Raw genomic sequence first — 15,108 nt, 5'->3', positions numbered from 1 at the left:
AGCCAAGGTGTTTTTATTGCTGCTCAGGGCGCCCCCCCCTAGCGCCCTGCACCCTCAGTGACCGGAGTGTGAAGTGTGCCTGAGGAGCAATGGCGCACAGCTGCAGTGCTGTGCGCTACCTTGTTGAAGACTGATGTCTTCTGCCGCCGATTTTCCGGGCCTTTTCTTGCTTCTGGCTCTGTAAGGGGGCCGGCGGCGCGGCTCTGGGACCGGACTCCGAGGCTGGGCCTGTGTTTGGTCCCTCTGGAGCTAATGGTGTCCAGTAGCCTAAGAAGCCCAAGCTGGCTGCAAGCAGGCAGGTTCGCTTCTTCTCCCCTTAGTCCCTCGATGCAGTGAGCCTGTTGCCAGCAGGTCTCACTGAAAATAAAAAACCTAAAACTAACTTTTTCTAAGAAGCTCAGGAGAGCCCCCTAGATTGCACCCTGCTCGGTCGGGCACAAAAATCTAACTGAGGCTTGGAGAAGGGTCATAGGGGGAGGAGCCAGTGCACACCAGGTAGTCCTAAAGCTTTACTTTTGTGTCCAGTCTCCTGCGGAGCCGCTATTCCCCATGGTCCTTACGGAGTTCCCAGCATCCACTAGGACGTCAGAGAAATAATAATTATTACTATGATTATTACTATTATTATTATTATGATTATATAAAGGGACAGTCACTTTGGTATATTGGGTAAAACACTAAATCCCACCTACCTGATCCTCCTGTGGGATCCTGTGATTCTCCTCTGTACAATCCTGGGAATACAGAGGACGGGGACATCTCTCTGGGGTATCTCTGTTACTGGGTCCATCTGTAGGAGACACACAGTGACTGAGTACAGTGTATATATGTGATTAACAGGTGATGTGTGTATATAGGGGCCCCCATACCTGCTCTCCCCTGTACAATACATGACAGTCTCCTCTTACCCAGTGATGTGAGGGGCCGGTGATTCTCCATCATCACGTCCTTGTACAGACCCCTGTGTTCCTCTATATACTCCCCCTCCTGCATGGAGACATAGACAGTGACATCCTGATACACACAATAATACAGTCATCATCCAGACACATTCCCTGGTGTTACTGTATAATGCCCCATCCTAGAAGTCACCTCCCCAGTCATCACCCAGACACATTCCCCGGTGTTACTGTATAATGTCCCATTCCCAGCAGTCACCTCTCCAGTCATCACCCAGACACATTCCCCGGTGTTACTGTATAATGTCCCATTCCCAGCAGTCACCTCTCCAGTCATCACCCAGACACATCCCCTGGTGTTACTGTATAATGTCCCATTCCCAGCAGTCACCTCTCCAGGCATCATCCAGACACATCCCCTGGTGTTACTGTATAATGCCCCATTCCCAGCAGTCACCTCTCCAGTCATCACCCAGACACATCCCCTGGTGTTACTGTATAATGCCCCATTCCCAGCAGTCACCTCTCCAGTCTTCACACAGACACGTCCCCTGGTGTTACTGTATAATGCCCCATTCCCAGCAGTCACCTCTCCAGGCATCATCCAGACACATCCCCTGGTGTTACTGTATAATGCCCCATTCCCAGCAGTCACCTCTCCAGTCATCACCCAGACACATCCCCTGGTGTTACTGTATAATGCCCCATTCCCAGCAGTCACCTCTCCAGTCATCACCCAGACACGTCCCCTGGTGTTACTGTATAATGTCCCATTCCCAGCAGTCACCTCTCCAGTCATCACACATACACATCCCCTGGTGTTACTGTATAATGTCCCATTCCCAGCAGTCACCTCTCCAGTCTTCACACAGACACGTCCCCTGGTGTTACTGTATAATGCCCCATTCCCAGCAGTCACCTCTCCAGTCATCACCCAGACATATCCCCTGGTGTTACTGTATAATGCCCCATTCCCAGCAGTCACCTCTCCAGTCATCACCCAGACACGTCCCCTGGTGTTACTGTATAATGCCCCATTCCCAGCAGTCACATCTCCAGTCATCACCCAGACACATCCCCTGGTGTTACTGTATAATGTCCCATTCCCAGCAGTCACCTCTCCAGTCATCGTCCAAACACGTCCCCCGGTGTTACTGTATAATGCCCCATTCCCAGCAGTCACCTCTCCAGTCATCACCCAGACATGTCCCCTGGTGTTACTATATAATGTCCCATTCCCAGCAGTCACCTCTCCAGTCATCACCCAGACACATCCCCTGGTGTTACTGTATAATGCCCCATTCCCAGCAGTCACCTCTCCAGTCATCACCCAGACACATCCCCTGGTGTTACTGTACAATGTCCCATTCCCAGCAGTCACCTCTCCAGTCATCACCCAGCCACATCCCCTGGTGATACTGTATAATGTCCCATTCCCAGCAGTCACCTCTCCTGTCATCACCCAGACACATCCCCTGGTGTTACTGTATAATGCCCCACTCCCAGCAGTCACCTCTCCAGTCATCACCCAGACATGTCCCCTGGTGTTACTATATAATGTCCCATTCCCAGCAGTCACCTCTCCAGTCATCACCCACACACATCCCCTGGTGTTACTGTATAATGTCCCATTCCCAGCAGTCACCTCTCCAGTCTTCACACAGACACGTCCCCTGGTGTTACTGTATAATGCCCCATTCCCAGCAGTCACCTCTCCAGTCATCACCCAGACATATCCCCTGGTGTTACTGTATAATGCCCCATTCCCAGCAGTCACCTCTCCAGTCATCACCCAGACACGTCCCCTGGTGTTACTGTATAATGTCCCATTCCCAGCAGTCACCTCTCCAGTCATCACACATACACATCCCCTGGTGTTACTGTATAATGTCCCATTCCCAGCAGTCACCTCTCCAGTCTTCACACAGACACGTCCCCTGGTGTTACTGTATAATGCCCCATTCCCAGCAGTCACCTCTCCAGTCATCACCCAGACATATCCCCTGGTGTTACTGTATAATGCCCCATTCCCAGCAGTCCACTCTCCAGTCATCACCCAGACACGTCCCCTGGTGTTACTGTATAATGCCCCATTCCCAGCAGTCACATCTCCAGTCATCACCCAGACACATCCCCTGGTGTTACTGTATAATGTCCCATTCCCAGCAGTCACCTCTCCAGTCATCGTCCAAACACGTCCCCCGGTGTTACTGTATAATGCCCCATTCCCAGCAGTCACCTCTCCAGTCATCACCCAGACATGTCCCCTGGTGTTACTATATAATGTCCCATTCCCAGCAGTCACCTCTCCAGTCATCACCCAGACACATCCCCTGGTGTTACTGTATAATGCCCCATTCCCAGCAGTCACCTCTCCAGTCATCACCCAGACACATCCCCTGGTGTTACTGTACAATGTCCCATTCCCAGCAGTCACCTCTCCAGTCATCACCCAGCCACATCCCCTGGTGATACTGTATAATGTCCCATTCCCAGCAGTCACCTCTCCTGTCATCACCCAGACACATCCCCTGGTGTTACTGTATAATGCCCCACTCCCAGCAGTCACCTCTCCAGTCATCACCCAGACATGTCCCCTGGTGTTACTGTATAATGCCCCATTCCCAGCAGTCACCTCTCCAGTCATCACCCAGACACGTCCCCTGGTGTTACTGTATAATGCCCCATTCCCAGCAGTCACCTCTCCAGGCATCATCCAGACACATCCCCTGGTGTTACTGTATAATGCCCCATTCCCAGCAGTCACCTCTCCAGTCATCACCCACACACATCCCCTGGTGTTACTGTATAATGCCCCATTCCCAGCAGTCACCTCTCCAGTCATCACCCAGACACATCCCCTGGTGTTACTGTATAATGTCCCATTCCCAGCAGTCACCTCTCCAGGCATCATCCAGACACATCCCCTGGTGTTACTGTATAATGCCCCATTCCCAGCAGTCACCTCTCCAGTCATCACCCAGACACATCCCCTGGTGTTACTGTATAATGCCCCATTCCCAGCAGTCACCTCTCCAGTCTTCACACAGACACGTCCCCTGGTGTTACTGTATAATGCCCCATTCCCAGCAGTCACCTCTCCAGGCATCATCCAGACACATCCCCTGGTGTTACTGTATAATGCCCCATTCCCAGCAGTCACCTCTCCAGTCATCACCCAGACACATCCCCTGGTGTTACTGTATAATGCCCCATTCCCAGCAGTCACCTCTCCAGTCATCACCCAGACACGTCCCCTGGTGTTACTGTATAATGTCCCATTCCCAGCAGTCACCTCTCCAGTCATCACACATACACATCCCCTGGTGTTACTGTATAATGTCCCATTCCCAGCAGTCACCTCTCCAGTCTTCACACAGACACGTCCCCTGGTGTTACTGTATAATGCCCCATTCCCAGCAGTCACCTCTCCAGTCATCACCCAGACACATCCCCTGGTGTTACTGTATAATGCCCCATTCCCAGCAGTCACCTCTCCAGTCATCACCCAGACACGTCCCCTGGTGTTACTGTATAATGCCCCATTCCCAGCAGTCACATCTCCAGTCATCACCCAGACACATCCCCTGGTGTTACTGTATAATGTCCCATTCCCAGCAGTCACCTCTCCAGTCATCGTCCAAACACGTCCCCCGGTGTTACTGTATAATGCCCCATTCCCAGCAGTCACCTCTCCAGTCATCACCCAGACATGTCCCCTGGTGTTACTATATAATGTCCCATTCCCAGCAGTCACCTCTCCAGTCATCACCCAGACACATCCCCTGGTGTTACTGTATAATGCCCCATTCCCAGCAGTCACCTCTCCAGTCATCACCCAGACACATCCCCTGGTGTTACTGTACAATGTCCCATTCCCAGCAGTCACCTCTCCAGTCATCACCCAGCCACATCCCCTGGTGATACTGTATAATGTCCCATTCCCAGCAGTCGCCTCTCCTGTCATCACCCAGACACATCCCCTGGTGTTACTGTATAATGCCCCACTCCCAGCAGTCACCTCTCCAGTCATCACCCAGACATGTCCCCTGGTGTTACTATATAATGTCCCATTCCCAGCAGTCACCTCTCCAGTCATCACCCAGCCACATCCCCTGGTGTTACTGTATAATGTTCCATTCCCAGCAGTCACCTCTCCAGTCATCACCCAGACACATCCCCTGGTGTTACTGTATAATGTCCCATTCCCAGCAGTCACCTCTCCAGTCATCACCCAGACATGTCCCCTGGTGTTACTGTATAATGCCCCATTCCCAGCAGTCACCTCTCCAGTCATCACCCAGACACATCCCCTGGTGTTACTGTATAATGCCCCATTCCCAGCAGTCACCTCTCCAGTCATCACCCAGACACATCCCCTGGTGTTACTGTATAATGCCCCATTCCCAGCAGTCACCTCTCCAGACATCACCCAGACACGTCCCCTGGTGTTACTGTATAATGTCCCATTCCCAGCAGTCACCTCTCCAGTCACCACCCAGACACCCCCCTGGTGTTACTGTATAATGTTCCATTCCCAGCAGTCACCTCTCCAGTCATCACCCAGACACATCCCCTGGTGTTACTGTATAATGTCCCATTCCCAGCAGTCACCTCTCCAGTCATCACCCGGACACATCCCCTGGTGTTACTGTATAATGCCCCATTCCCAGCAGTCACCTCTCCAGTCATCACCCAGACACATTCCCTGGTGTTACTGTATAATGTCCCATTCCCAGCAGTCACCTCTCCAGTCATCACCCAGACACGTCCCCTGGTGTTACTGTATAATGCCTCATTCCCAGCAGTCACCTCTCCAGTCATCACCCAGACACGTCCCCTGGTGTTACTGTATAATGTCCCATTCCCAGCAGTCTCCTCTCCAGTCATTACCCAGCCACATCCCCTGGTGTTACTGTATAATGCCCCATTCCCAGCAGTCACCACCCAGACACGTCCCCTGGTGTTACTGTATAATGTCCCATTCCCAGCAGTCACCTCTCCAGTCATCACCCAGACACATCCCCTGGTGTTACTGTATAATGTCCCATTCCCAGCAGTCACCTCTCCAGTCATCACCCAGACACATCCCCTGGTGTTACTGTATAATGCCCCATTCCCAGCAGTCACCTCTCCAGTCATCACCCAGACACATCCCCTAGTGTTATTGTATAATGTCCCATTCCCAGCAGTCACCTCTCCAGTCATCACCCAGACACATCCCCTGGTGTTACTGTATAATGCCCCATTCCCAGCAGTCACCTCTCCAGTCATCGCACAGACACATCCCCCGGTGTTACTGTATAATGTCCCATTCCCAGCAGTCACCTCTCCAGTCATCACCCAGACACATCCCCTGGTGTTACTGTATAATGCCCCATTCCCAGCAGTCACCTCTCCAGTCATCACCCAGACACGTCCCCTGGTGTTACTGTATAATGTCCCATTCCCAGCAGTCACCTCTCCAGTCATCACCCAGACACATCCCCTGGTGTTACTGTATAATGTCCCATTCCCAGCAGTCACCTCTCCAGTCATCACCCGAACACATCCCCTGGTGTTACTGTATAATGCCCCATTCCCAGCAGTTACCTATCCAGTCATCACCCAGACACGTCCCCTGGTATTACTGTATAATGTCCCATTTCCAGCAGTCACCTCGCCAGTCATCTCCCAGACACATCCCCTGGTGTTACTATATAATGTCCCATTCCCAGCAGTCACCTCTCCAGTCATCACCCAGACACATCCCCTGGTGTTACTGTATAATGCCCCATTCCCAGCAGTCACCTCTCCAGTCATCACCCAGACACATTCCCTGGTGTTACTGTATAATGCCCCATTCCCAGCAGTCACCTCTCCAGTCATCACCCAGACACATTCCCTGGTGTTACTGTATAATGTCCCATTCCCAGCAGTCACCTCTCCAGTCATCACCCAGACACATCCCCTGGTGATACTGTATAATGTCCCATTCCCAGCAGTCACCTCTCCAGTCATCACCCAGACACGTCCCCTGGTGTTACTGTATAATGTCCCATTCCCAGCAGTCACCTCTCCAGTCATCACCCAGACACATCCCCTGGTGTTACTGTATAATGCCCCATTCCCAGCAGTCACCTCTCCAGTCATCACCCAGACACATTCCCTGGTGTTACTGTATAATGTCCCATTCCCAGCAGTCACCTCTCCAGTCATCACCCAGACACATCCCCTGGTGTTACTGTATAATGTCCCATTCCCAGCAGTCACCTCTCCAGTCATCACCGAGACACGTCCCCTGGTGTTACTGTATAATGTCCCATTCCCAGCAGTCACCTCTCCAGTCATCACCCAGACACACACCCTGGTGTTACTATATAATGTCCCATTCCCAGCAGTCACCTCTCCAGTCATCACCCAGACACGTCCCCTGGTGTTACTGTATAATGTCCCATTCCCAGCAGTCACCTCTCCAGTCATCACCTAGACACATCCCCTGGTGTTACTGTATAATGTCCCATTCCCAGCAGTCACCTCTCCAGTCATCACCGAGACACGTCCCCTGGTGTTACTGTATAATGTCCCATTCCCAGCAGTCACCTCTCCAGTCATCACCCAGATACACACCCTGGTGTTACTATATAATGTCCCATTCCCAGCAGTCACCTCTCCAGTCATCACCCAGACACATCCCCTGGTGTTACTGTATAATGTCCCATTCCCAGCAGTCACCTCTCCAGTCATCACCCGGACACATGCCCTGGTGTTACTGTATAATGCCCCATTCCCAGCAGTCACCTCTCCAGTCATCACCCAGACACGTCCCCTGGTGTTACTGTATTATGTCCCATTCCCAGCAGTCACCTCTCCAGTCAGCACCCAGACACATCCCCTGGTGTTACTGTATAATGCCCCATTCCCAGCAGTCACCTCTCCAGTCATCACCCAGACACATCCCCTGGTGTTACTGTATAATGTCCCATTCCCAGCAGTCACCTCTCCAGTCATCACCCAGACACACACCCTGGTGTTACTATATAATGTCCCATTCCCAGCAGTCACCTCTCCAGTCATCACCCAGACACGTCCCCTGGTGTTACTGTATAATGTCCCATTCCCAGCAGTCACCTCTCCAGTCATCACCCAGACACATCCCCTGGTGTTACTGTATAATGTCCCATTCCCAGCAGTCACCTCTCCAGTCATCACCGAGACACGTCCCCTGGTGTTACTGTATAATGTCCCATTCCCAGCAGTCACCTCTCCAGTCATCACCCAGACACACACCCTGGTGTTACTATATAATGTCCCATTCCCAGCAGTCACCTCTCCAGTCATCACCCAGACACATCCCCTGGTGTTACTGTATAATGTCCCATTCCCAGCAGTCACCTCTCCAGTCATCACCCGGACACATGCCCTGGTGTTACTGTATAATGCCCCATTCCCAGCAGTCACCTCTCCAGTCATCACCCAGACACGTCCCCTGGTGTTACTGTATTATGTCCCATTCCCAGCAGTCACCTCTCCAGTCAGCACCCAGACACATCCCCTGGTGTTACTGTATAATGTCCCATTCCCAGCAGTCACCTCTCCAGTCATCACCCAGACACGTCCCCTGGTGTTACTGTATAATGTCCCATTCCCAGCAGTCACCTCTCCAGTCATCACCCAGACACATCCCCTGGTGTTACTGTATAATGTCCCATTCCCAGCAGTCACTTCTCCAGTCATCACCCAGACACATCCCCTGGTGTTACTGTATAATGCCCCATTCCCAGCAGTCACCTCTCCAGTCATCACCCAGACACATCCCCTGGTGTTACTGTATAATGTCTCATTCCCAGCAGTCACCTCTCCAGTCATCACCCAGACACATCCCCTGGTGTTACTGTATAATGCCCCATTCCCAGCAGTCACCTCCCCAGTCATCACCCAGACACGTCCCCTGGTGTTACTGTATAACGTCCCATTCCCAGCAGTCACCTCTCCAGTCATCACCCAGACACGTCCCCTGGTGTTACTGTATAATGTCCCATTCCCAGCAGTCACCTCTCCAGTCATCACACATACACATCCCCTGGTGTTACTGTATAATGTCCCATTCCCAGCAGTCACCTCTCCAGTCTTCACACAGACACGTCCCCTGGTGTTACTGTATAATGCCCCATTCCCAGCAGTCACCTCTCCAGTCATCACCCAGACACATCCCCTGGTGTTACTGTATAATGCCCCATTCCCAGCAGTCACCTCTCCAGTCATCACCCAGACACGTCCCCTGGTGTTACTGTATAATGCCCCATTCCCAGCAGTCACATCTCCAGTCATCACCCAGACACATCCCCTGGTGTTACTGTATAATGTCCCATTCCCAGCAGTCACCTCTCCAGTCATCGTCCAAACACGTCCCCCGGTGTTACTGTATAATGCCCCATTCCCAGCAGTCACCTCTCCAGTCATCACCCAGACATGTCCCCTGGTGTTACTATATAATGTCCCATTCCCAGCAGTCACCTCTCCAGTCATCACCCAGACACATCCCCTGGTGTTACTGTATAATGCCCCATTCCCAGCAGTCACCTCTCCAGTCATCACCCAGACACATCCCCTGGTGTTACTGTACAATGTCCCATTCCCAGCAGTCACCTCTCCAGTCATCACCCAGCCACATCCCCTGGTGATACTGTATAATGTCCCATTCCCAGCAGTCGCCTCTCCTGTCATCACCCAGACACATCCCCTGGTGTTACTGTATAATGCCCCACTCCCAGCAGTCACCTCTCCAGTCATCACCCAGACATGTCCCCTGGTGTTACTATATAATGTCCCATTCCCAGCAGTCACCTCTCCAGTCATCACCCAGCCACATCCCCTGGTGTTACTGTATAATGTTCCATTCCCAGCAGTCACCTCTCCAGTCATCACCCAGACACATCCCCTGGTGTTACTGTATAATGTCCCATTCCCAGCAGTCACCTCTCCAGTCATCACCCAGACATGTCCCCTGGTGTTACTGTATAATGCCCCATTCCCAGCAGTCACCTCTCCAGTCATCACCCAGACACATCCCCTGGTGTTACTGTATAATGCCCCATTCCCAGCAGTCACCTCTCCAGTCATCACCCAGACACATCCCCTGGTGTTACTGTATAATGCCCCATTCCCAGCAGTCACCTCTCCAGACATCACCCAGACACGTCCCCTGGTGTTACTGTATAATGCCCCATTCCCAGCAGTCACCTCTCCAGACATCACCCAGACACGTCCCCTGGTGTTACTGTATAATGTCCCATTCCCAGCAGTCACCTCTCCAGTCACCACCCAGACACCCCCCTGGTGTTACTGTATAATGTTCCATTCCCAGCAGTCACCTCTCCAGTCATCACCCAGACACATCCCCTGGTGTTACTGTATAATGTCCCATTCCCAGCAGTCACCTCTCCAGTCATCACCCGGACACATCCCCTGGTGTTACTGTATAATGCCCCATTCCCAGCAGTCACCTCTCCAGTCATCACCCAGACACATTCCCTGGTGTTACTGTATAATGTCCCATTCCCAGCAGTCACCTCTCCAGTCATCACCCAGACACGTCCCCTGGTGTTACTGTATAATGCCTCATTCCCAGCAGTCACCTCTCCAGTCATCACCCAGACACGTCCCCTGGTGTTACTGTATAATGTCCCATTCCCAGCAGTCTCCTCTCCAGTCATTACCCAGCCACATCCCCTGGTGTTACTGTATAATGCCCCATTCCCAGCAGTCACCACCCAGACACGTCCCCTGGTGTTACTGTATAATGTCCCATTCCCAGCAGTCACCTCTCCAGTCATCACCCAGACACATCCCCTGGTGTTACTGTATAATGTCCCATTCCCAGCAGTCACCTCTCCAGTCATCACCCAGACACATCCCCTGGTGTTACTGTATAATGCCCCATTCCCAGCAGTCACCTCTCCAGTCATCACCCAGACACATCCCCTAGTGTTATTGTATAATGTCCCATTCCCAGCAGTCACCTCTCCAGTCATCACCCAGACACATCCCCTGGTGTTACTGTATAATGCCCCATTCCCAGCAGTCACCTCTCCTGTCATCGCACAGACACATCCCCCGGTGTTACTGTATAATGTCCCATTCCCAGCAGTCACCTCTCCAGTCATCACCCAGACACATCCCCTGGTGTTACTGTATAATGCCCCATTCCCAGCAGTCACCTCTCCAGTCATCACCCAGACACGTCCCCTGGTGTTACTGTATAATGTCCCATTCCCAGCAGTCACCTCTCCAGTCATCACCCAGACACATCCCCTGGTGTTACTGTATAATGTCCCATTCCCAGCAGTCACCTCTCCAGTCATCACCCGAACACATCCCCTGGTGTTACTGTATAATGCCCCATTCCCAGCAGTTACCTATCCAGTCATCACCCAGACACGTCCCCTGGTATTACTGTATAATGTCCCATTTCCAGCAGTCACCTCGCCAGTCATCTCCCAGACACATCCCCTGGTGTTACTATATAATGTCCCATTCCCAGCAGTCACCTCTCCAGTCATCACCCAGACACATCCCCTGGTGTTACTGTATAATGCCCCATTCCCAGCAGTCACCTCTCCAGTCATCACCCAGACACATTCCCTGGTGTTACTGTATAATGCCCCATTCCCAGCAGTCACCTCTCCAGTCATCACCCAGACACATTCCCTGGTGTTACTGTATAATGTCCCATTCCCAGCAGTCACCTCTCCAGTCATCACCCAGACACATCCCCTGGTGATACTGTATAATGTCCCATTCCCAGCAGTCACCTCTCCAGTCATCACCCAGACACGTCCCCTGGTGTTACTGTATAATGTCCCATTCCCAGCAGTCACCTCTCCAGTCATCACCCAGACACATCCCCTGGTGTTACTGTATAATGCCCCATTCCCAGCAGTCACCTCTCCAGTCATCACCCAGACACATTCCCTGGTGTTACTGTATAATGTCCCATTCCCAGCAGTCACCTCTCCAGTCATCACCCAGACACATCCCCTGGTGTTACTGTATAATGTCCCATTCCCAGCAGTCACCTCTCCAGTCATCACCGAGACACGTCCCCTGGTGTTACTGTATAATGTCCCATTCCCAGCAGTCACCTCTCCAGTCATCACCCAGACACACACCCTGGTGTTACTATATAATGTCCCATTCCCAGCAGTCACCTCTCCAGTCATCACCCAGACACGTCCCCTGGTGTTACTGTATAATGTCCCATTCCCAGCAGTCACCTCTCCAGTCATCACCTAGACACATCCCCTGGTGTTACTGTATAATGTCCCATTCCCAGCAGTCACCTCTCCAGTCATCACCGAGACACGTCCCCTGGTGTTACTGTATAATGTCCCATTCCCAGCAGTCACCTCTCCAGTCATCACCCAGATACACACCCTGGTGTTACTATATAATGTCCCATTCCCAGCAGTCACCTCTCCAGTCATCACCCAGACACATCCCCTGGTGTTACTGTATAATGTCCCATTCCCAGCAGTCACCTCTCCAGTCATCACCCGGACACATGCCCTGGTGTTACTGTATAATGCCCCATTCCCAGCAGTCACCTCTCCAGTCATCACCCAGACACGTCCCCTGGTGTTACTGTATTATGTCCCATTCCCAGCAGTCACCTCTCCAGTCAGCACCCAGACACATCCCCTGGTGTTACTGTATAATGCCCCATTCCCAGCAGTCACCTCTCCAGTCATCACCCAGACACATCCCCTGGTGTTACTGTATAATGTCCCATTCCCAGCAGTCACCTCTCCAGTCATCACCCAGACACACACCCTGGTGTTACTATATAATGTCCCATTCCCAGCAGTCACCTCTCCAGTCATCACCCAGACACGTCCCCTGGTGTTACTGTATAATGTCCCATTCCCAGCAGTCACCTCTCCAGTCATCACCCAGACACATCCCCTGGTGTTACTGTATAATGTCCCATTCCCAGCAGTCACCTCTCCAGTCATCACCGAGACACGTCCCCTGGTGTTACTGTATAATGTCCCATTCCCAGCAGTCACCTCTCCAGTCATCACCCAGACACACACCCTGGTGTTACTATATAATGTCCCATTCCCAGCAGTCACCTCTCCAGTCATCACCCAGACACATCCCCTGGTGTTACTGTATAATGTCCCATTCCCAGCAGTCACCTCTCCAGTCATCACCCGGACACATGCCCTGGTGTTACTGTATAATGCCCCATTCCCAGCAGTCACCTCTCCAGTCATCACCCAGACACGTCCCCTGGTGTTACTGTATTATGTCCCATTCCCAGCAGTCACCTCTCCAGTCAGCACCCAGACACATCCCCTGGTGTTACTGTATAATGTCCCATTCCCAGCAGTCACCTCTCCAGTCATCACCCAGACACGTCCCCTGGTGTTACTGTATAATGTCCCATTCCCAGCAGTCACCTCTCCAGTCATCACCCAGACACATCCCCTGGTGTTACTGTATAATGTCCCATTCCCAGCAGTCACTTCTCCAGTCATCACCCAGACACATCCCCTGGTGTTACTGTATAATGCCCCATTCCCAGCAGTCACCTCTCCAGTCATCACCCAGACACATCCCCTGGTGTTACTGTATAATGTCTCATTCCCAGCAGTCACCTCTCCAGTCATCACCCAGACACATCCCCTGGTGTTACTGTATAATGCCCCATTCCCAGCAGTCACCTCCCCAGTCATCACCCAGACACGTCCCCTGGTGTTACTGTATAACGTCCCATTCCCAGCAGTCACCTCTCCAGTCATCACCCAGACACATCCCCTGGTGTTACTGTATAATGCCCCATTCCCAGCAGTCACCTCTCCAGTCATCACCCAGACACATCCCCCGGTGTTACTGTATAATGTCCCATTCCCAGCAGTCACCTCTCCAGTCATCACCCAGACACATCCCCTGGTGTTACTGTATAATGTCCCATTCCCAGCAGTTACCTCTCCAGTCATCACCCAGACACATCCCCTGGTGTTACTGTATAATGTCCCATTCCCAGCAGTCACCTCTCCAGTCATCACCCAGACACATCCCCTGGTGTTACTGTATAATGCCCCATTCCCAGCAGTCACATCTCCAGTCATCACCCAGACACATCCCCTGGTGTTACTGTATAATGTCCCATTCCCAGCAGTTACCTCTCCAGTCATCACCCAGACACATGCCCTGGTGTTACTGTATAATGTCCCATTCCCAGCAGTCACCTCTCCAGTCATCACCCAGACACATCCCCTGGTGTTACTGTATAATGCCCCATTCCCAGCAGTCACATCTCCAGTCATCACCCAGACACATCCCCTGGTGTTACTGTATAATGTCCCATTCCCAGCAGTCACCTCTCCAGTCATCGTCCAAACACGTCCCCCGGTGTTACTGTATAATGCCCCATTCCCAGCAGTCACCTCTCCAGTCATCACCCAGACACATCCCCTGGTGTTACTGTATAATGCCCCACTCCCAGCAGTCACCTCTCCAGTCATCACCCAGACACATCCCCTGGTGTTACTGTATAATGTCCCATTCCCAGCAGTCACCTCTCCAGTCATCGTCCAAACACGTCCCCCGGTGTTACTGTATAATGCCCCATTCCCAGCAGTCACCTCTCCAGTCATCACCCAGACACATCCCCTGGTGTTACTGTATAATGCCCCACTCCCAGCAGTCACCTCTCCAGTCATCACCCAGACATGTCCCCTGGTGTTACTATATAATGTCCCATTCCCAGCAGTCACCTCTCCAGTCATCACCCACACACATCCCCTGGTGTTACTGTATAATGTCCCATTCCCAGCAGTCACCTCTCCAGTCTTCACACAGACACGTCCCCTGGTGTTACTGTATAATGCCCCATTCCCAGCAGTCACCTCTCCAGTCATCACCCAGACATATCCCCTGGTGTTACTGTATAATGCCCCATTCCCAGCAGTCACCTCTCCAGTCATCACCCAGACACGTCCCCTGGTGTTACTGTATAATGCCCCATTCCCAGCAGTCACCTCTCCAGTCATCACCCAGACACATCCCCTGGTGTTACTGTATAATGCCCCATTCCCAGCAGTCACCTCTCCAGTCATCACCCAGACACGTCCCCTGGTGTTACTGTATAATGTCCCATTCCCAGCAGTCACCTCTCCAGTCATCACACATACACATCCCCTGGTGTTACTGTATAATGTCC

General features: G+C 52.2%; 2 protein-coding genes across 2 annotated transcripts in view; both read right to left on the bottom strand.

Annotated features, from left to right (window-relative positions):
* Nucleotides 1–15,108, bottom strand: part of LOC135057085 (uncharacterized) — a 653,135-nt gene that overhangs the window by 484,242 nt on the left and 153,785 nt on the right.
* LOC135055787 (zinc finger protein 271-like) overlaps nucleotides 1–15,108 on the bottom strand; it is a 79,240-nt gene that overhangs the window by 39,560 nt on the left and 24,572 nt on the right. Inside the window, exons 3-4 of the mRNA XM_063960231.1 lie at nucleotides 909–987; nucleotides 693–790 (exon numbers count right to left, since the gene is read on the bottom strand). Of these exons, the coding sequence (XP_063816301.1) occupies nucleotides 693–790; nucleotides 909–987 (177 nt within the window). The remainder of the gene's footprint in view (nucleotides 1–692; nucleotides 791–908; nucleotides 988–15,108) is intronic.

The sequence above is a fragment of the Pseudophryne corroboree genome, chromosome 3 (genome assembly GCF_028390025.1).
Source record: "Pseudophryne corroboree isolate aPseCor3 chromosome 3, aPseCor3.hap2, whole genome shotgun sequence".
NCBI classification, from domain to species: domain Eukaryota; kingdom Metazoa; phylum Chordata; class Amphibia; order Anura; family Myobatrachidae; genus Pseudophryne; species Pseudophryne corroboree.
This window is presented reverse-complemented; position numbering and strand designations above follow the sequence as displayed.